We start from the raw sequence: 22,858 nt of genomic DNA on the forward strand, positions 1-22,858 counted from the left end.
AGATACAGCAATTGTTGCTGCTCTATTTCAAAATATATATATTTATTGACAGAAAAACGTTTCAACAGCTCTATTATCGTTGACCATATTGTGACTGTTTCTACACTAACCATGATATGATCAATCATATAATGCAACTCTTTATATAAATTTACAATTCATTTTTTATGTTAGATGTCTTACTAATATTGTCATGTGCTGAATTATAGTACATCTCCAAGCCATATGGATTTAGTATTGCATTCCCCTGTAATACCTTCTCTTAGTATATTTTAATGTGTAGTATTGGTCTATGCTTCCTTGTTTAATAAAATGTATATTATTTTTGCGAAATTGAAAATTGTACTCCAGTGTTTTTATACACTCATTCTTACTAAGTGTAGGAGTTTATTCTATGATGAGTTATGTCTAAATTTATTTACATAGGGATATTATGGAAATGTTTAGTCATTATGCTCCTGGATAAAATACAATTGTTATATTGTTGGAATATTTCTATCTAGAAATATGTGCTAGTGGAAGATAAAGGAAGCATACAGTCACAAGCAAAAGGGTGTTTTGAACCTTTGACTTTCAGGGTCTATTTCTAAGCATACACCACAGTTTTGAACAATAGACTGCCAACATTTCATAGAAAATCATCTTAGTTATCACATACAATAAATTTGACTTGCAACAGTTTAGCATATGATTAATTATGTAGATTCTTGTCATGTTGTTGCACTGTTACTGTTTTGCTCCTGGTGGTGGAAAATCTTTTCTTCCGGTATACTACAAATTACAACCTGTTTTCAAATTCCGTAATACTTCAGGGTGTTATTTGGTTGATTATCAAGTGGAAGGTCACTGGTTTGAATCAATGAGCAGTCATAAAGAAGATTTCTCAAGAAAAGAGAAACATCACCATCCAGCACATCTATAGCAGTCTCTCCACCAAGAATATTGCCAAACTGCATCATGTGAATGCAATGACAGTTGATTCAATACGAAATTAAGTTGATTCATTGATGCAAAAGTAAAGAGGTGGATATACAGGAAAACTAGTCAACTAGTCTGCTTATGACAAGATCTATCAGTTCTGAGTTTGTCCTGTTGGGTTCCTGGTTAAAGCTTAGGGTGCGCGTGCTCACCTTCCTCATATTAGGGTGGTGTGCGCACCTTGAATTGGTGTCCCCAGCCTATGGCTGGAGGCATCTTGTATAAAAGTTCCTTTTCCCTGATGTATGAGGCCAAGCAACCTCTTTAGGTTCCATAACTTAGCTTTGTTTTTATCCTGCCTTGTTTCTCTGGCCTGCCTATATCCAGCACCAGTCCTAATTGTAGTTAGTTCTAGCATGCTGATGTCTACCCTGGACCTGTCTTGTCCATGTGTTCCCCTGATACCTTTTTATGTGTCCTGTTCCTGTAGCCCTGCTGTGTCCTGCATCTGTGAATAAAGTTCTGTTAGTGTTTTGAACCTGAAGTCTTGAGTGTCTGCTGTTCCTGCAACACCCTGCTACACTCCATGACTCCTGTGCCTGCACCACAATGCCATGGTTCAAGCCTGCTGGGTCTGCAACTACCCTGGTATGGTACAAGCTTACTGTGCCTGCACCGACCCTGCTACGGTCCAAGCCTGCTATACCTGCACAGCTCTGCTATGGTCGAAGCCTGCTGTATCTGCACCACCCTGCTACGATCTAAGCCTGCTGTACCTGTACCAGTGTGCTGTGGAAGACACCTGCGGTCCCTGCTCCACTCTACTGCGGTCCACGTTTTCTGTGTCTGCACCACCCAGCTGTGGTCCATGTCTGCTATGCCTTCACTGCCCTGCTGTAGAACTTAACTGCACCCCACCTCAGTGATTTTATGCATGACAGATTGTAGTTTGACAAGTTTTGCACTATTTTGGAGAGCATACGTAAGAAAAATAATTTCCACTTTGTGCAAAATTCATAAACCACATGAACAATTTTGAAGGATTTGGCAAAGAATATCAAGGCAACAAAGAAAAGTGACCTGAAAAAAAACCCCTCAAATAATGAATGCAAGTATAAGAAAACACTACAAACATATCAATATTCATTGAAAAAAATATGTTTTCCTTTACACAATAACTTTCTCTCTATCTGTTTAGTGAGAAAAAATGAAAATAACTGCAAATAAAGTCTGAGTGGAACAGAGAGGGATAGTATGCTATATAGTTTACTTAATTAATTTTACTCTTGTAGGCTTTGGAAATATTTTGTTCCTGTCACTGGAAAGACCAGAGGATCAGATAAATAATTTTATGCACTGTTAGAAGAATTCCTTGGAGCTTAAATTATAGCATTTGCATAATATAAAGCAATTAAGATACTGAGACAGTGCAATATCCTTAATATTAATATTAAAGAATGATCTAGTAAAAGTATTTTTGAGTCTACAATTTAAGTATATTTCCAGACAAGAAAAAAATAATAATTTGTGTGTTAAGAGTGTCTAATACAACTACATTGTTTGGTTAGAATTCTTGACAGTAGTGAAATACTGGGAATGGACCCTAGTACAAACATTGGGAAAAGACTTCTTACTAAGGATGAGCAAAGTCAAACTGTAAAGTCCAGTTTTCGTACAAGACACCGGGTGTCCGAGGCTTAGACCCATGCATGGACTCTTAAAAGAAAAATATCTGTCCGAGTTTGGTGTTCATGTAATGTTCGCGTGTTAATAAAGTTTGTTGAAAGACAATCAAAAGCTTTATTGCATGCGTAGGTTGCCTGTCCATTGCTGTGAACCATAAAGATATGAAAATAAATTATGTGGGGTTCCCTCCTATTTTTAATAACCATGTAAAAGAGACAACAGCTGCTTTATGAGCTGGTTATCAAAAATAAGAGGGCCCACACACATTTTTTTTTTCATTCCCTACTGCATCTATTTGCCAAGCAATCACCCCTATTTTGTGTCCTTTTGCAGCCCCCTAGCCATTACTATGACCATTGTACAGCCATTTTACAGCACAGACGTTTGGGTCTCCATTGACATATATGGTTTGGGTCAAGACTGGGTTCGAACCAAACTTTTGTTTAAAGTCCGGCCGAACTTGGCAGACAAGTCCGCTTATCTCTACTTCTTACTAAATCTACGATAAAAGCCCCAAATACTGTTCTTAAAATATTTTTTTGTAACCCTGTTGACTCTTTACAACAAAACTTTTGATTGTTTTGTAGATACAAGCAGATCTTTTTCATTTGGAATTCGCCAACTTTGCTGAATTGTATAAAAAAAAATGATTTGCAGCAAATAAATTTGCACAAAGTATGTAAACCAAAAGTATCTAACTACCTGAAAAATATTAAATATTACACCAAAAATAAGGATATTTATTTAAAAATAAAAATAAACAATTAAAGTACATAATTTGATAATGCTGCATCCAGAACGACTTGATATATAAGTCTGACACACAATTTAACCTATACAGTGAATATCATAATAAAGTGACAAACTAATACAAAATTGAGTACTTCTTCACATTTTTTCTAAATATTTTCCAGTCCTCTATGATGACATTACAGAGCTAATTAATGTTAGAGACCTTTTGCTCCTCCAACTTCCATTTAAACATGACCCACAGATACTTATTCGGGTTTAGGTCTGAAGATATGCTTAGCCAGCCCAACACCTTTACCCTCAAATTCTTTATCAAGGCAGTGGTTGTCTTGGAGGTGTTTGTTATCATGTTAGAATACTGCCATGCGGCCCAGTTTCCAAAGGGTGTGGATCATTCTCTGCTTCAGGATGTCACAGTATATGTTGGCATTCATGGTTCCCTCAGTGAACTGTATCTCCCCATACTTGGTACTGCACTCATGCAGCCCCAAACCATCACATTGACACCACCATGCTTAACTTTAAGAAAGGCACACTTGTTTTTTGTACTCTTCACCTGATTGCCACCACAAACTTGATACCATCTGAATATGTTTATATTGGTCTCATCATGACTAAAGGACATGGTTCCAGTAATCCATGTACTTAAATGGCTTGTATTCAGTAAACTGTTCTTGTGCTTTCTTCTGAATCATCTTTAGAAGAAGCTTCATTTTGGAACGACATCCCTGCAGAGCAATTTGATGCTGTGTGAGATGTATTGTCTGAGCTCTGACAGACTGTCCTCCTCATCCCTTTAACCTCTGCAGCAATGCTGGCATCATGTAAATTTTTAAAACACAATCTATGGATATCATGCTGACCACGTGCATTTAACTTCATTAGTTGACCATGGTGAGGCCTGTTCTGAGTGAAACTTATCTTGTTAAACTGCAGTGTGGTCTAGGCCACTATGCTTACAGCTTAGACCATCTTTATGTAGAGCAACAATTCGTTTATATATCCTCAGGGAATTTTTTTGCCATGAGGTTCCATGTTCAGCTTCCAGTAACCAGTATGAGAGTGTCTGAGTGAAAACTGCAAATGTGACATACCTGCTCCCCATTGACACCTGAGTCCTTGTAACATTAATGAGCCACACAACACTGGGGAGGGAAAATGACTAATTCGGTACAATTTTGCCATTTTCACTTAGGAGTGTACTCACTTATGTTGACAGTGGTTTAAACACTAATTGCTGTGTGTTGAGTTATTTAGGGTACACAGCAAATTAACGCTGTAATAGAAGCTGTATACTGAATATTTTACACTGTTAAAGTGTCCTTTCGTCAATGTTGTCTCATAAAAATATATGAAATATTTACAAAAATGTGAGTAGTGTACTTTTGTGATACATTGTAAATAAAAATGGTATCTTTGAAAACACCATCTTATCCCAGAAAAAATAAGCTGCCATACAGTATCCTCATTGGAAATCTATATCTCTCAGAATACAGTGATGTAAAAACAAAATGATTTCTATAAAATAGTTTTTATTGTGTAAAAGTGCCTAAACCCCAAACATATATGTTGGTATCACTTTAACCACACTGACCAGAAGCATAAAGCTGTCCTAACAGTTTTATCACTAAGTGAAATACTTCGATCACATCCAAAAAAACATTTCCGAATTGTTTTTGTATTTCTGCATCTCAAAAAATCGGAATATATAGAGAAAAAAAAATATTGTCTCCAAACATGGTATCGATGAAACCATCAAAACATCCCTTAAAGCCAAGCCCTGAGATTACTCTGTCGGCAGAAATATAGAAAAATTATAACTCTCATGATATGGTAATGCAAAAACATTTTTGAGAAAAAAGAAGCTTTTTTTAGTGTGTAAAAGTAGCCAAGCATAAAAGACACATTTAAATCTACTATTGCTATAATCACACTGAGAAAGAATAAGACCATCTTATCACTTATGCCACAAGGTGAACGGGGTAAAAAAAAAATTATTTATTCGGCTTTCCAAGGATCGCAGTAAAGGCCTCATTACACACAACGACATATCTAACGATATATCGCCGGGGTCACGGATTCCATGACGCACATCCGGCATCGTTAGCGACGTCATTGCGTGTGACAGCAAGGAACGAACATTAACGATGGAAAATACTCACCTTATCGTCCATCTTTGACACGTCGTTCCTTTTTAAAAAATCGGTGATTGTTCAGCAGGCAGGTTGTTCGTCGTTACCGAGGCAACACACATCGCTACATGTGACACCTCGGGAACGACGAACTGCAGCTTACCTGCGGCCGCCGGCAATGCGGAATGAAGGAGGTGGGCGGGACATTACATCCCGCTCATCTCCACCCCTCCGCTTCTATTGAGCGGCCGCTTAGTGACGCCGCTGTGACACTGCACAAACCGCCCCCTTAGAAAGGAGGCGGTTCGCCGGCAACAACGACATCGCTAGAACGGTAAGTACGTGTGACGGCTCCAAACAATTTTGTGCACCACGGGCAGCAATTTGCCCGTGATGCACAACCGACGGGAGCGGGTGCTTACACCAGCGATATTGCTAGTTCACTAGTAATATTGCTGCATGTAAAGCCCCCTTAAGGCTCAGATTTAATTCATTCTGAGCTATACGCTGAGCGCTTATATCGTGTTTTCCATGTAAATCGTTGAAATACGTGACGGAAACAAAGAGTTTTCCTATACTGAAGCATATGGAAGCTCTTGGGTCTCTCTCTGGCCTATGATTTAGTCATGCCTGGCTTTTTAGAGATGCATAAGAGTGTGGTCAACAACATCTTTTAACACATCTTAAAAGCCAGATACGTCTGAACAGAAGCCACACACAGTCCATAGTATCTCTGCTGTCTCATTTGTGATTTGATCTGTAGGAAGTTTCATCTGTATCACATATTTATTAGATTTAAATGGAGAGCATGATGTAAGTGCTCAGAGTAGAACACAGGATACATGTAAACTGATCCAAAATTTTCTGTACCTCCAAGTGCAACCAATAAAAGATTCTACTCAACCCACAAATAAACAAGCCCCTACCCAGGTTCATTATCTGATAACAGAAATATAGGGGGTTTTCTATATTACTGGTAGCACAATGATTCTGGAAAAGCACAAGGAAATCTGCGCTCCTAAATCCAAATGTATCTTTCCCTTCTGAGCTTGACACTGTGCCTAAACTGCAATTGGCGCCAACATGATTCACATTTCTGTGGCAAGGAAAGCCCAGTTAATTTATGAGTTGCAGATCTCCAGAATCTAAAGCTGGACTCAATGTACGGACACTACAATATACTGGGCACTACAATTGCAGATTTTTATTTTATTCATTGCAGCTTGTTTCTGCAAAACACTCATGGAGTTAAAATCATCACTGCACCCGTAGAAGAAAACCTAGAGGGGTGCAATTCCAAATTGAAATCACTTGAGAGTTTCTGCTCTTCGGACACATAGGGCTTTGTATAGGGAGTCTGCAAACTATTCTAGGAAACTCTGCTCACTAAAACTCAAATGGTGCTTATTCCCTCAAAAGTCTTGCTGTGTGGCCAAACAATACTGTACAGCCACATGTGGGATACTGTCACACTGAGCAAAAATTGTGACAAATTGTGGTGCCATTTTGCCACATTTACCCATTTGAAAATGTAAACTCTTGGTCTAACTTGTTTTTCTTGACTATATAGTGCAATATAGGGTATTGTCAAGTTCACAAGACATTATGCAACAATTATGTGGTCATTTTTACCTATTTTCCCTTCTGAAAATGAAAAATCTGGGGCTAAAACAACATTTTAGTGGTAAAAATGTAATTGTTCTTTTCTTCATTGCTAAATGGTATTACATTTTGTGAAACATATGTGGTGTTAATATGCTCACTGATGATTTCAATAAGAGGTGTAGTTTGGAAATTGGGCTTACTTATGTGGCAGTCTGCTTTTCTGACACCTCGGAAGCTCTGCTAATGTGACATGGCACCCGCAAAAAATTCAGGAAAAATCTGAACTCCAATAGGGTAATATTTCCTTGCTGAGCTTTGCACTGTGCCCCAAAAGTAGTTTCCGACCACATAAGGGGTATTGCCATACTCAAGAAAAATTGCATAAAAAAAATTTGTTGTACATTTTCTCCTGTTACGCTTTTGAAAATTAAACATTTTGGCCTTCATCATTTTTTTCTTTGGAAAAAAAAGGTAATATTTAATTTTCCCTGCCTGTATTATAAAATTCTGTGACATACTTATGAGTTCAAGATGCTCACCACACCCCTAGATAAATTCCTTGAGGGGTGGGGTTTTACCAAATTTTATCACTTTTAGGGAGGTTCTTCTTGTCTTGAATCTCTTCAAATGCGAAAAACTATTCCAGACAATTTCTCACTCCAAATTTCAAATAGCATTTCCTTCTTTATGAGCCCTGCCGTGGGCCCAAAACAAAGGTTTATTGTTTTTTTCTACCTTTTATTGGGTATCCTTGTACTCAGGAGAAATTGAAGAATAAATTATCCGGTCTATTTTCTTTTCTTACACTTATAAAAATGAAAAATTTGGGGCTAAAACAACATTTTATTTGCAAAAAAACAATAACTTTTAATTTTCATTGTATATTTGTTTTAAAATTCTATGAAGAACTTGTGGATTCAAGATGCTCAAAATTTCCCTAAATAAATTCCTCAAGTGGTTTAGTTTCAAAAATGTGGTCACTTGTGGAGGTTTTCTATTGTTTTGGCACATCAGGGGTTTTTCAAAAGCAACATGGTGTCTTCTATCTATTCCAGCCAAGTTATATAGTATCTCCAAAAGTCAAATGGTGTTCTTTCTCTTCTGGAGCCTGCCATGCATCCAAACAGTAGTTTTCTAACACATATAGGGTATCAATGTACTAAAGAGAAATTACCCAATAAATTATATAGTCCATTTTTTCCTGTTACCTTTGTAAAAATTAAAAATTTGTTGTGGTAACAATGTATTTCTGCATTTTCATGGCTCAACATTATAAATTTCCATGACGAACCTGTGGGTTCAAGGTGCTCACCATACCTTTACATAAAATCCTTGTGTACAGTTTCCAAAAGAGTTAATAAACTTATTAAAGGGAACCTGTCACCCTGTTGTGTTTGTGTTTTTTTTAATCATTATTATGGGTATACAGGTAGCATAGAGATGAAATTTGCCATACCTGTATGCCTCCTGCATGATGGGATGTTTGCAAAAAGTCTCTTTTATATTTTCTCTCTTCTATCTATGGGGTGTGTGCTGCCCAAAGGTAAGCCTGCTTCTAGTTTTCATGTGTTTACAGGATTCCTCCTCCCCTTTTCTTCCCTGGTGTCACTGTGACATCAGGTCCGTTGCCAGAAATCTCACATCTGCACATTATGCCTGCCATCCCTCCCTGCACTGTTCCACCCTTCAGTGGGAACAGGCTTCAATTTTGCTGTGCACATGTGAGAGACTGAAATGTGATTGTGTCAGTAGTGCAGTAGGACCCTGTGGGTACAAATAAAAAAGTCCACGTCCTCTACCTAAGAGGATGGGACAAGGAAATCTAGGTAGAAACACGTCCAAATAGCAAACATGTAACTGGCCGCTGGCCATGTGTATGAATCTAATATCAGACTATTGAAGGATTGAATGGGGCTTAACAATTTGTTTTAAAGAACGTGATCACTTTGGTAGGTAATCACTTGTGTTTAAGTTTAAAGATTTTGGAGATTCCTCTATTAAAAATATATATCAGGCGTTAAACACAGATCATACTTTCATTTATAAACAGAAGCAACTCTTGAATTCAGAATTAGTCACAAAATCTGCAATAAGTGGTTTAATAGTTCACTTACTTTTTGTCACTCTTTGAAAAGAACAAAAAAAAGCTATTAAGTTGCAATATACTGCCTGTGATAGCCCCAATGATTGGTTGCGCTACACCAAGTGATTGGATCACCACCGGGCATTATGGGGAGCTTGCACTGCCATGCCAGACACCATTAGCCCGCTTACTGAGTGTGAAGCATGTCTGAATATTTTTCAAAAGCAGAAAATCTTATTGACAATTATATGAGTGTGAAAATTTCAGTAAATTTGGCTCAAATTTGATCCTCCACAGATCAATTCACTCATCATTAATCATGTCTAAATTTTTTAGCAAATTCAAGAGTGCTACATCCCTCCGTGAGCTTTGTAACAATTTTTTTTTACTTTTCAGAGTCCATTGAATCTTTTTTAATCCATGTTGCCTGAGGAAAACAAGCTGCCTAATAATTCTGTACACCTTGATAAAAAGTTTTCATTTCCTTTCATATCCTTAGGCCTCACCCTCCCTCCTCAGAAAAATACTCATCAACTGATATGCCTCAAGCAAATAAGCATTCATGTTTTGGAATTTGAAAATATACTTAAAATATTAAATTTGGTCTAAATACACAGTTGCCTAAAAATTGTGCACACAGTGTACATAGAATAAACCTATTGACTAACAATGGTCCGGCTGACCGTTTGATTGGCAGTTATATCTCAAACACCTTCTATACTTTAAGCTCAACTGGCAAGGTGGATTCACAAAGCCACAGTTCAGGGTGCCAACACAGACCCATGGCATTATCACAAGGCATGTGGCACAGTAAGTACCCAGACAAAAGCCTATATATTTTATGGCAGGCAATAGGCAAGACAGGACATTGAAAGTGGTGAGATGCATTAATCCTATCTGTATTAGAGCAGAGTTTACAATCTTTATTGGAGAGTGCCCAGCCACCATTTATAGACTGCAGGATTGGCTGTTACAATGCTCAATGGACAATAAACAATACAATAAAAATATTTCAGTCCTTGAAAATTGAGAGCATTTTTAATATCAATATCAATATCAATTTTAGTATCAAATATCAATTTCAGTGCTGTATGTTTTTACTAACACTATGCCATTTTAATAATTTGTGTTGTTGAAAAATTACCTCTGTCTGTTCAGTTAATGTTGTTTATTAATTTTAAATAAAGCCATTGGATAGACCAACTAATCTTGAGTATTTGGGCAAAAAAAAAAAATAAATATTTTTTTTATGCTTATCACCATAGATGTAAAAAAGCTGAAGGCAGATGGTTGCTATGCAGCATATTCTAAGAATAATAAACCTGTACTTTTCCAATGCCATCTTTGTGCTAAGATACATAGCTACTGCAGAACTGACGGCATGTTTATTACTATGAGAAGGAATTATCACTCATGCCATCATGCATCTCACAAAGATATGTTGTAAAATTAAATTCAGTTTTAAAAGGTTCACCCATCAAGATAATGTAAGCAGTAATGATGATGACTTGACAAATCTCAAGAAAACTTGTTGTTTTTTCCCGATTGTCAATCAGAATAAGTGTCAATTATAATACACAGCAGTCGGTCTTACATTACGAATTTCTTTGAATGTTTCTTGCTTTCAAGATGTCAAATATTTCTTGTTTTTAGCAAGATCCAGGAAAACAATATTTCTTCAATAGCTGTTCGACTAATGCTGAAAGAATAAAAAATCCATTTGTGTACTGTACTCTTTCCCTCGAGAAAGAATTACATGGAAGACACTGTAAGATCCCTGTTTATAGATAACATGTAATTAGATTGGCTAACTGTCTGAATGTATTCATTAAAAAGAAGAAATGTTATTAGTTTTTGGCTTAATCTTTCGAAATTCTATTTGCTCTGAAGTATTGTTCTTTTTATGAGTGGTCTCATCGGAAGCGTTATAGCAACTGATAAGTCATATTACAGCAGCAGTAAGAGAAATGTGTTTAGTCCAATTAACATCTGGTTAGGATGGTGAAGAAGATAAGAAGAAACTTAATGCAAAGATAATTTAAGTTTTGGATTTAATGATGTTGTCTATATCATGATTTCTAGAAAAGTATCACACTTTGGCTCCCTGTATTATATGATCGAAAATTTAAAGGGAATCTGTCACCAGATTTTTGCAGCTTTATCTGAAAGCAGCATAAAGTAGGAAAAAAGACCCTGATTCCAATGATGTGTCAATTTGTTTACTGGGTGCAGGAGGTGTGAGACAATCAGAGTTCTAAGATGTAGTATGTAACAATGCTGATAAAAATAACCTGCCCACACCACAGCATTGTATCTATATAAAGTGAAACCAGAGGGGGGTGTGGTCGGAACAGGGGTCACACGCTGCTGTAGTCTGAGCAGTGATAAGCTGCTGATGATAAAAATGTTATTACAACTAAACAACAGCACACAGCCTAATAAGTGACACATCTCTCAATTCAGGATTTTAACCTTTACTTCAGATTACATAGCAAGACCCTGCTGACAGATTCCCTTTGAATTAATATGAGTACAGTGAAGTTATGTTTGCCAGACAAATCAATAGTTACAAGGGTATAAGCATCAAGTATTTAGATACTGTATATTTTAAGTAATATATGATTGATAAGATTACATAGAAATATTAAACTACTCTTTACTGATATACTTTACTGATACATTTTAAAGGGAAGGTATTGTAAAAGAAAAAAGTCAATAACTAAAAAAATGTAAAGTATTAATGCTTTAAGGTTTTGTTAAAATATTATTATTCATTTTAATTAATCAAAATATTAAAAAATAAATGAAAAGTTTGATATTTTCCACACTTAAACACTAGAGGGAGCAGCTGCTGAAATCCTACTGTAGAACTACTGTGGAACTAGCTCACATTACAACTGCAGTAAAAGTGGGTGGACTCTGTTCTCCTGTGTGTGATGTCACAGCTCCCCCTCACAATCTGGTTGTTTCCCAAAGGATAAGAGAAGATTAAGTTTAGGATCACAGTGTGAAGCCATATTGTTTGTGACCGCAAAGTGATCCTAATGTCTAAAGTATCATCGAGGACAGCTGCATAGAGCACCCCACATAGCCCTCTGCACGTACCGTACCAGAAATGCTCTGCCGCACGCACGCCCACTTGCAATGCTCTACCGCATGCACGTCCGCAATGCTCTGTCGCATGTCTGCCCACACACCCACAATGCTCTGCCACATGCATGTACGCCTGCCCACAGTGCTCTGGCGCACACATGCAATGCTATGCCACACGTATGCATTTCTCTGCCACACGCACGCACTGCTCTACCACACACATGCTCGCAATGCTCTGCCACACACATGCTCACAATGGTCTGCCACATGCATGCTTGCAATGTTCTGCCACACGCACGCTTGTAATTCTCTGACACACGCATGCCCGCAATGCTATGCCGCACGCACGCATACCCACCCGCAATGCTCTGCCATACGCCCACCCACAATGCTCTGCCACATGCACGCTCACAATGCTCTGCCCCATGCACATGCACGCTCACAATGCTCTGCCCCATGCACGCTCACAATGCTCTGCCACACACACTAACAATGCTTTTTCACATGCACGCTTTTAATTCTCTGTCACACGCATGCCCAAATTGCTATGCCGCATGCACACTCATCCGCAATGCTCCTCCACAAGTCCGCTCACCCACAATGCTCTGCCACATGCATGATCATAATGCTCTGCCACACGCATGCTCACAATGCTCTTCCACACGCACACTCACATTCTGTGTTCCTCTGTATACCACGCTCTGCTGTATTCAGCGCTTCACTGTATAGTGTACGCCACTGTATTCTGCGCCCTACTGTATACCATGCTCTGCTGTATTTTGTGCTCCTCCTTATACCGCTTTCCACTATATTCCGCGCTCTGCTGTATAATGTGCTCTGCTGTATTCCATATGCCACTGTAGTCTGCGCCCAGCTGTATACCGTGCTTCTCTGTATACTGCGCTCCACTGTATTCTGTATACAGTACTGTGCCCTGCTGTATTCTGTGCGCCACTGTATTCTGGGCCCTGCTGTATACCGTGCTCCTCCGTATACCGCGCTTCGCTGTATACTGTGCTCTGCTGTATTCCGTGCGCCGCTGTATTCTGCACCCTGATGTATACCGCGCTCTGCTGTATTCCGTCGGAGCGAGGTGAGCACACGAGAGAGGGGGCAGCGGCGGGAGGTGGCGGTGACAGCGGCAGGGGGGAGGGGCGGCGGTAGCAGTGGGGAGAGAGCGGAGAAGATGGAGAGAGAACGGGGGAAGGGCGGTGGCAGGGAGAGCGGTGGGGAAGGAGCGGTAGCGAGAGGGGTGACATCAGGGGAGAGCGGAGGCGAGGGAAAGAGCGGGGCCAGTACTCTCACAACCCAAACGGATGACAGGGGAAAAGTGCAGCACACAGCATACGCTGTGAGCTCCACAAAGATGGTGGTGATCTCCTCCCTCTGTTGTGATCTGGACAGTCCAAAGGGCTTGTCCAGGTCACAGCAGGAAGCAGACATAATGCAAGAGATCAGGTCAGAGACCAACTACTGTCTATTATGCACAGGGGCTGCCATATTTGAGATGAGCAACTTGTTACACACGGCAAATCCAAGATGGCAGCCCCCAGTGCTTTAGTAAAACTAGAATTAAATAAAAACTAAATAAACAGTGAGTTTAATTTTGTATTTAAAATACTTGATTTCATAATCACTGTTATTAATACAAAAATAAAAAATCCGATATCCTACCTTTAATGTAATGGTTAGTAGCATAGAATAAATGAGTATGTGAAATATTTTCTATACATACCTTCGCTGCCACAATCTAATGAGCTTGCTTTTGGTTTTTGAGAGTTCTCTCTCAAGCAGCAGCTAATCCAATTTCTATGACGACTTTAATTCAATAAGGGGCGACCGGAATAATGAAACCTACAGTAGAATGGGTCAATATTATCAGATTGGTGGGGTCTAGCCCCTACCTTCCACAGATCAGCTAAAAAGTATACTAGAAGCAGTGAGATAAGCAGTGTATGGAAGAACCACAGCAGCCCAGTACATTAATTATTTGCCACTGAGCATTACTGCTTATCTTCCATAAACTACTGTACTTTAGTGATTGGGAGCAAAATTTCAGTGATCACTAATTAGTGATCACTGAAATTTTGCTCCCAATCACTAAAGTACAGTAGTTTATGGAAGATAAGCAGTAATGCTCAGTGGCAAATACATTGATTATAATCAATGTACAAAGGTGCTGAGTACAGTGTTTATGTCTTGGCCTCTCTGGCAAAGATTTTAGCTGATTTATAGTATTGCTATAGCATACCCAACAACCTCATATTGATGACTTCAGATGAGCAGATCTGCCAAAATTCATATTCTCCCAATCAACATGATTTTACATAGGAAATGTGATTACTATGGAAGTTATTCTTGAGAGATTGAATGCCCCCTATAATTTTTGGGGCTTTCTACAAACCACAGTGTATACTAAATGAAAAATAAAAAAAGAATCTTATATGCACTTCACCGCTCACCCACCTGCCTTCACCTCACTCCGATCATTAGGGCATTTCTGCTAATGTAGCTCCATCTTGTTCACTCTACGCCAGGATTTCCAGCCATGACCAGGCCTCTGAGGTCACTGCATGCTGCATGTTGTAATGTCACAGACATGCAGTGACCCATACAGCCTGGTTGTGAACAGAGGTCCTGTTCTGGAGTGAACAGGCTGGAGCTATGGTGGTAAAATCAAGATTAACTGATCAGAGCTGTGCTTCCCACCATCCAGACTTCTTGATTCTTCTATTGCTTCTTTAACCTGATCACTCTAGGCTGGGATTTTTGGCAGCAACCAGGCCTCAAAGGTCACTTCCCATCACATGCTTGTTTCATCTTGACCTACTACCCACAGTGAATAGAGGGAACAGGTTGGGAAATGCAACAGGGGGAAGGAACAGACAGGGCTAGATGTCCGGCAGCAAACAGTGGAGGGGCGGCACTAGTGAGTGATGACGGGAGTATAAGGGATCCTTTTTTCAAATTTTGCTGGGTTTTTACCATTGCTGAATCTACTCATTGCAATTTTACAGAAATTCTTATTTGTAAAAATGCAAATTTTTTGAGTATACAAATACAATTCAATTCCTTTCTATGAAAGGTACTTATCATCTCTATTGATGATCTCTTTGACAATCTACCTAATAAAACAAGATCATTTTAATATTTGAGCTTTAATTTTACATTTGTTCTTCCAAGAACAAAATCTTTTGATTTTTTCATTAGCATAGCTATATTAACCCCTTTAACGATGAAACTAAATTCTGTTTTTGGGTTTTCATTTTCTCTTCCTCTTCTTCCCAGAACCATAACTTTTTAAATTTTTCTTTACACATAGACATACAAGTTTTTTTTGCAGTACAAGTTGTACATTTGAATTACATCATTCATTTTACCAGATATTGTACTGTAAGTTGGGGAAAAAATTCCAAATGGGAAAAAATACAATTCTGACATGTTTTTTGGTAATTGTTTTTACAGGGTAGATTTTGAGGTAAGACTGACCTAGTAACAAGATTATACACATCAGTACAAGTATGGCGATACCAAATATGTAAATTTTTTATTATTTTAGTGGTTAATAAAATCAGACGTTTGAATAAAAAAAATTGGGGAGTCATGTCGCCATTTTCCAAGACAGGTAACATTTTTATTTTTTGGTGGATGGAGCAGTATGGCTTAATTTTGGTGGGGCAACATTTTTATTGATAAGATTTTGGGACAGATATAATGTTTTGCGCCCTTGTACATAGTGAACTTCATAGCATTCTTTGAAGCCAGGCCACTGGCTGGGTTTCAAAGGAGCCCTGCTGTAACAAGCATGGAGGTCTTCAGAAGACCCCCTGCTGCCATATCAACCCATCAACAACCCGCTCTCAAGTCACAAGCTTGTCGATAACAGCATAATTGACTAGCAATAAAGCCAGCAAGGGTTACATCTTGCTGTCACAGTTTGACAGTAGAAATTAAAAAGTTATCAACCTGTCAAGGTTTGGATAGCCTCTTATTCTGACTGTGATCTCCACCCATTAGTCACAGGATGTTTTAATTACTGCCAGATACTATATGCCCATTTATTTGTAGACTTTTAGTCCAGGAAAGGCATGACACTACGATAGGGTCCCGTCACAAGACACAAGAATTGGTCAATTTTTGAACAAAAAAAGCTTTGTTTTTTTAAGTATATTTTATATAACATTAAGGAAGGTTAAAATTTCATATATTCTATTTTTGCTTATGTCTTGGTGCTTACAGAGTGCTACTGTATCCTCTTGTTTGTGTTTCATGTAGTTATAGCAATTGCCACCTGTTCACACTTCCTATGTTTCATTTTGAAGATGCTGTTTTTTGTTTTTGCAGTATATATTTGAGGTCTAAACAGTTTTGTATTCTGACTATGCTCTCTGCCCATAAGCCACAGGGTGGTTTTAGTTAGTGCCAGATCCTCTCTGCTCAAATATTTGTAGACTTTTAGTCCAGGAGAGGCTTGACACTTAAGGGCTCATGCGCACGTAACTGCTGAATATTCTGCAGCGATTTGAAAGCACATGTGCGCTTCAAATTACTGAAGGAACACTACATAATGAATGCATTTTTTTTGTAGAAAAATACCGATTTCATGCGCTATGGCTGCTGCCCCCACCATAGATAGAGTGGGAGCTTCATCCATAGTGCACGGAATAATGGACATGCTCATTTTATGAACACACTGATTTGAGTAAAAATTTTAGCACCCAAATCGCTGCGTTCATAAAAGCATCGTTCGCATGTATCATTCACAATCTTCATAGATTGTGCTGGGGATGCAGGATGCATGCAAATATGCAACGTGTGCTTGAGCCATAAATATGGTCCTAACAAAGAAACATCAAGGTGCTGCGGTTGATGGGCACACAAGAATTGGCCAATGTGTGCTCAATGAACCTTTATTTTTCTTATAATATTATTTATAGCATTAACACAGTTAAACATTTCCCATTTGCATATCTATGTCTTGGCGCTTAGAGAGTACTGCTGTGTAATTTTGTTTGTTTCATACAGTCAAGAATGAGATCTCAGAGCGCTCAAGTGTTTAAGGAAACCTTTTGTGAAATGTATACAGCACTTTTTGGACCTTAATGGATACTATTTATTTGAGACCTTTTTCTTACCTATCCGACATTTCTAAAATGTTTTAATTCACAAGCAAATATTTATGATTTTCTTAAAAGTAACAAATAGATTGGAGCTACAGCAAGGTGATAGTCACAAAGTTTGGCTCTCCATCCTCTTCCCTCTGCAAAAGGACCAATTTCTATAGATAAAGGATATGGTTCCGCTTGTTCATTGTTGCTGTCACCTCTCCTATCTCTCTCTCACCCTATCAAACAAATCTTTTCACAAACTGCTACTATCAACTTCTTCAGTTTTGCAGTTCTACAACACTTTACCACATGGGGTTTTTGTCCAATGTTTGGGGATTTCATTGCCTATCCTTATTGCTTAGGTGTCAACTCTGATGCACTTTCACTATGCCAAAAGTCCTCTTGCATCACATCTATTCGATCATGTCTTGTACTTAAGCCTCATTTAGCATTAGTGCTGTTTAAGAAAAATTTTGCAATGTAATAGAAGCCTACTGTTATGTCAATAAGGGTATGGTTTCACTAGTATATAGCTTTAGATGCAAGAGCATTGGAAGTGATATGCTAATCACACTCTGCTGTGAGCATCAGCCGAGGGTCATGCGACTGTGAAGCGATGTTGCAATCATATCACAGCTGCGGAGAGAACACTTTTTTCCTCTCCTCCGCAGCCTGTTTCTGCATACATTGCACTGCAGTCTGCATGTTTCACACACTCCCATAGACTTGTATGGTGGTGCGTGAGCCGAGACTCGGTGCCAAACGCAGCATGCTATGGTTCATTCTGCATACCGCTATGACATGAGAAATCAATCGCAGATGGACGCTACCCCATAGTTTTCCACTAGATTGGGAGCAATCCGATGTTTTATTGGATTGCACTCATCTGTGCAAAATGCAAGTTGAACCATACCCTAACACTGAGGTTTCTGTAATCACACTAACACGGAGAAAAAGCTGTGGAAAAACAAGCGCATAGGGTCTTACCCCAATATGTGAGGGGTGGGGGTGGGGGAGTGAAACTACTCACCAGATGTAGTTGTGAGAAGCCACAACTACTGTAATCGCATGTATCACACAATCCAAGGCTGCAGCCACCAAAACGGTAGATAACAGAGAGCACAAGAGAGTGGTGTTTTAATGCCGCGCCAATAGATCACTTCAGATGATGTTCAGACCAGTGTTACTTTATTGTTTTCCAGGTCAACGCGTTTCTGGGGCATCTGCCCCCTTCATCAGGACCACCAAAGAAACAGATAACATCCAATCTGTCTAGTACAGACAATGTATACAATATATAGACACATTGACATCACAGGCACATCCCCTAAAGAAAAAAACGAGCGGGAAGGACTGCCACGTTGCATGGAATGACGTCAAACAAACACTTAACATAAAAAAAAAAAAAAAAAAAAAAAAGAAAAAAAAAAAAAAAAAAAAAACCAACACAACAAATAAAAATAAAAATAAAGATTCATCCATATTTGACATGTATTAACATATATTTCCTTATACAGGGATACACATTATTTTCCGTATTGTGTAAAAGAGAAATAAATATATATATATGTGCGCAATAAAAGACAAATAAAGAAAAGTGTGTAAAACCATTCATCTGCAATATGTGAAATAATACGTGTACACCCATGGATATTAAACTTGTCTTATACGCCGGACAAGTCAGCGATTTCACAAGGGAGGGATGAGAACCCTCGATTTAATATGTGTAATCCACTTCAGACATTTCAAAGCCACGGCATTATAACCTGCCGCCACCTGTGCTTTTACATCTTTCAACCACCACCATGAAACAGCAAGTGCAGTGTGCCTAACGAAAGAACTAAAGAGATTCAGAAGAACCGCTTCTGATCTGTGAACTCAGACCGCAGTTCAACCCAGGACAAGACCGTGGGAAAAAAAGCAAGAGAGCATGCGCCGAAGCAAAGTACAGGTAATGAGCCGGCACAAGTTCACGGGAGTGCAGGAGCGTGGGAACCAAAACCATTACGCATGCTCAGCCAATCTAATTCATAGACGCCCTGCAACAACCTATAGAACCCGTATAACCTCAGACTTTGAGCCGACCATGAGATTACTCATGATCGCGCTAAGATCATACTAGGGTCAAAGAAACCACAAAACTAACAATAGTGATTTAAAAGCACATCGCCTGTGAACCGGCGAGAATCACAAACCCCCGTGTGGGACAAACAGATAGAATATGGTACAACCTTAAAAATCAGGGTATTTAACCAACATATAAATATAAAAAATTTGCATAAGCAACCATAAATATACACATATACAAACAGTAAAACTGGTGGTCCACTAAAACCGATACACAGAATTTCACAAGTTATGACAATAAAAACAACATAAAATCGCCTAAGAAAGCATAAAACATACACCAAACAAATATTAAAATACATCAGTGAAATAGGTCTGTGACCTCATTGAGGCCATGGGGTTTTAACGTATTAAGTTTATAAATCCAGTACGTCTCTTTTTTGTTTAGGGTCTCCATCCTATTTGCAACTGACACAGGTACATGCTCAATAGGGGTCACTTTCAAGGCGATTTTCTTGTCATGGAAAATGGTGGTATGACGGGACAAACCATGTAACATATACCCTATTTTAATATTATGTCTATGAGAATTGATGCGGTTATGGAGGGCTTGGATCGTCCTCCCCACGTACCGTTTGTCACAGTCACATTCAATCAGATATATGACATTTTATTTTTATTTATTAATTTTTATTTGTTGTGTTGGTTTTTTTTTTTTTTTTTTTTTTTTTTTATGTTAAGTGTTTGTTTGACGTCATTCCATGCAACGTGGCAGTCCTTCCCGCTCGTTTTTTTCTTTAGGGGATGTGCCTGTGATGTCAATGTGTCTATATATTGTATACATTGTCTGTACTAGACAGATTGGATGTTATCTGTTTCTTTGGTGGTCCTGATGAAGGGGGCAGATGCCCCAGAAACGCGTTGACCTGGAAAACAATAAAGTAACACTGGTCTGAACATCATCTGAAGTGATCTATTGGCGCGGCATTAAAACACCACTCTCTTGTGCTCTCTGTAATCACACTAACGAATGGGTTCCCTCATTAACCTCACAGACTTTTTAAGTCTCTTTTGGGTGACATGTTTTATTTGCTAAGTTCCATCTTTCTTATTTTTAGCTATCAGCAAAGAGGAGGAAAAGAGCAGTCAAAACCCTTCAAAAATAAGATTTGTGTTTTTTTTATCATCCTGAAGTTCATGTTATTTCTATCAACATGTTTACCATTTAAAATCTAGAACATAAGTGCACGAAAAAAGTAGCAGCACAGCCACAGCAATAAATAGACAGTAAGCTACTTCCTTTAAGTACCACAAAAAGTAGCTGTAATTAGATGTGTAAAACAAACGCATCTCATGTATTGTGCAATAAAAAAAAATGTTATAAGGATGTTAAAGAGCTTCCGCAGTAGTATGTAACCACTGCTTAAACACAAAGCTCTGCAATTTTAAATTTTAATTTAATTTAAGATATTTCAATCATCATAAGCAGTTTTAGCCCCCTAGGGGAAGCAATTTTCCTTTCACATTGGAAGTAAAGAGTGCAAAGGGAAATTGCTTACCCCAGGGGTTTAAGAAACACAAATTGAATTTCAAACATGGTATAGAAATGCAATGTAAGCATTTTACCATCCTGATAATTTCCACATATTCTTTAATTAAACAATTCAAAGAAATAAATATGTTCAATATAAAGTATTTGTTCCAGGTATATATGGTTAATGGTATTCACACAGACTGTAAGTAATACATTAGTTTCTATTTGGAATATATACATAAACTAAATATAAATATACACAAAAAAAGTTTGAAAATGATAATGAATCAAAAATAAAAATTTTTTTTAGGAAAGTTGATATTATTTCACTGTAGAATCAATACAAAACTAAAGGAGCTATCTCCTCTGGCTATCAATGTTTAAAATATTTCTTTGATTTTAATGTTTCATGCTCTTGGAACATAAGAAAATAGCAGCTCACAAGATTAAAGCAGATAAGCTTCTCCTTTTTAATCTTGAGATTGATATTGTATTTTCATGCTCCAGTAGTTTTCATCACCTACCCTTGGCAAGGTATTGTGTCCTGATCTATAAGTCCTGGCTCCTCCAGCTGCTGATATGCTGGTCCTGTAATTCCATTGAGGCGACCCCTGGGCAGTGGTGGAGTTCTCCGAAAGGCATTTCTCTGCAGCATCCTACTCCTTTGGCTGGGGCTGCAACATGTAGAAAGGCCCCTGGAACAAATAAAATACACAATATTTTTGTATCTGTAGTTTATTAACTCATACTGAGAAATACCTTAAATAGTGCAAATTGTAAAGCATATTCACAGGCCCATATTATGACTGCAATGTAGTTTATACAGTTTTCAGTGGAATCATAATCTACCTAATTTCATAGTGCAGCATGTAGAAGAAATAATTCTTATACCAGGCTCCTTCAGAAGCTTATAAGCATTTCTTCTAAAGCCCGCTTTACACGCTGCAATGTATCTTACAATGTGTCGGCGGGGTCACGTCATAAGTGACGCACATCCGTCATCGTAAGGTACATTGCAGTGTGTGACAGGTATGTGTGATTGCGATTGAACGGTAAAACGTTCATCGCATACACATCGTACCTTTCTCTAGAATTGCACGTCAGATTGTTCATTGTACCCGGGGTAGCACACATCGCAGCGTGTGACACCCCGGGAATGACGAACAGATCTCATCTGCCTCCTGCGGCTCCCGGCCCACAATGCGGAAGGAAGGAGGTGGGCGGGATGTTTATGTCCCGCTCAGCTCCACCCCTCCGCGTCTATTGGCCGTCTGCCGCGTGACGTCGATGTTATGCCAAACGTCCCTCCCACTCCAGGAAGTGGACGTTCGCCGCCCACATCGAGGTCATATGGAAGGTAAGTATGTGTGACGGGGATTAATCATTTGTGTGGCACGTTCAACAAATTGAACGTGCCTCACATACGATGGGGGCGTTGCAAATCGCATACGAAATCGTATGCAAAATTGCAACGTGTAAAGCAGGCTTTAGAGAGAATGTCAGCTGTATAGGCTGTTTGTTATAACTCTGCACATGTTCCAACTTCTTAAAGAAGTCCTTTCACCAAATGTATCATGTTTAGCTGGAAACACGCAATAGGCGCTGCAGAGCAGAATAAATCTATTTTTCATTTAGGCTCTGCATTGTGGAGATATTAGCATTCAAAATATTCAGCACCTAAACAGTTAATTTTTTTAAAAGTCCAAGTGGGTATTACCAAAGAGATTTCACTGAGGGCGTGAACATTTTCGTCATTCTGATGCTGACCAATATTAAACAGGCAGTAAGACACTAAAGGGTGCTTTACACGCTGCGACATCGCCAGCGATAGCTAGCAATGTCGTGCACGATAGCACCCGCTCCCGTTGTTCTTGCAACATTT

At 38.7% G+C, this 22,858-nt stretch overlaps 1 protein-coding gene across 2 annotated transcripts in view; it reads right to left on the reverse strand.

Annotated features, from left to right (window-relative positions):
- NRG3 (neuregulin 3) overlaps positions 1 to 22,858 on the reverse strand; it is a 1,464,760-nt gene that overhangs the window by 109,388 nt on the left and 1,332,514 nt on the right. For both annotated transcript variants that reach the window (XM_075349019.1, XM_075349018.1), the window contains exon 8: positions 21,501 to 21,671. In XM_075349019.1, coding sequence (XP_075205134.1) covers positions 21,501 to 21,671 — 171 coding nt within the window. The remainder of the gene's footprint in view (positions 1 to 21,500; positions 21,672 to 22,858) is intronic.

Source organism: Anomaloglossus baeobatrachus, chromosome 5, assembly GCF_048569485.1.
Source record: "Anomaloglossus baeobatrachus isolate aAnoBae1 chromosome 5, aAnoBae1.hap1, whole genome shotgun sequence".
NCBI lineage: Eukaryota > Metazoa > Chordata > Amphibia > Anura > Aromobatidae > Anomaloglossus > Anomaloglossus baeobatrachus.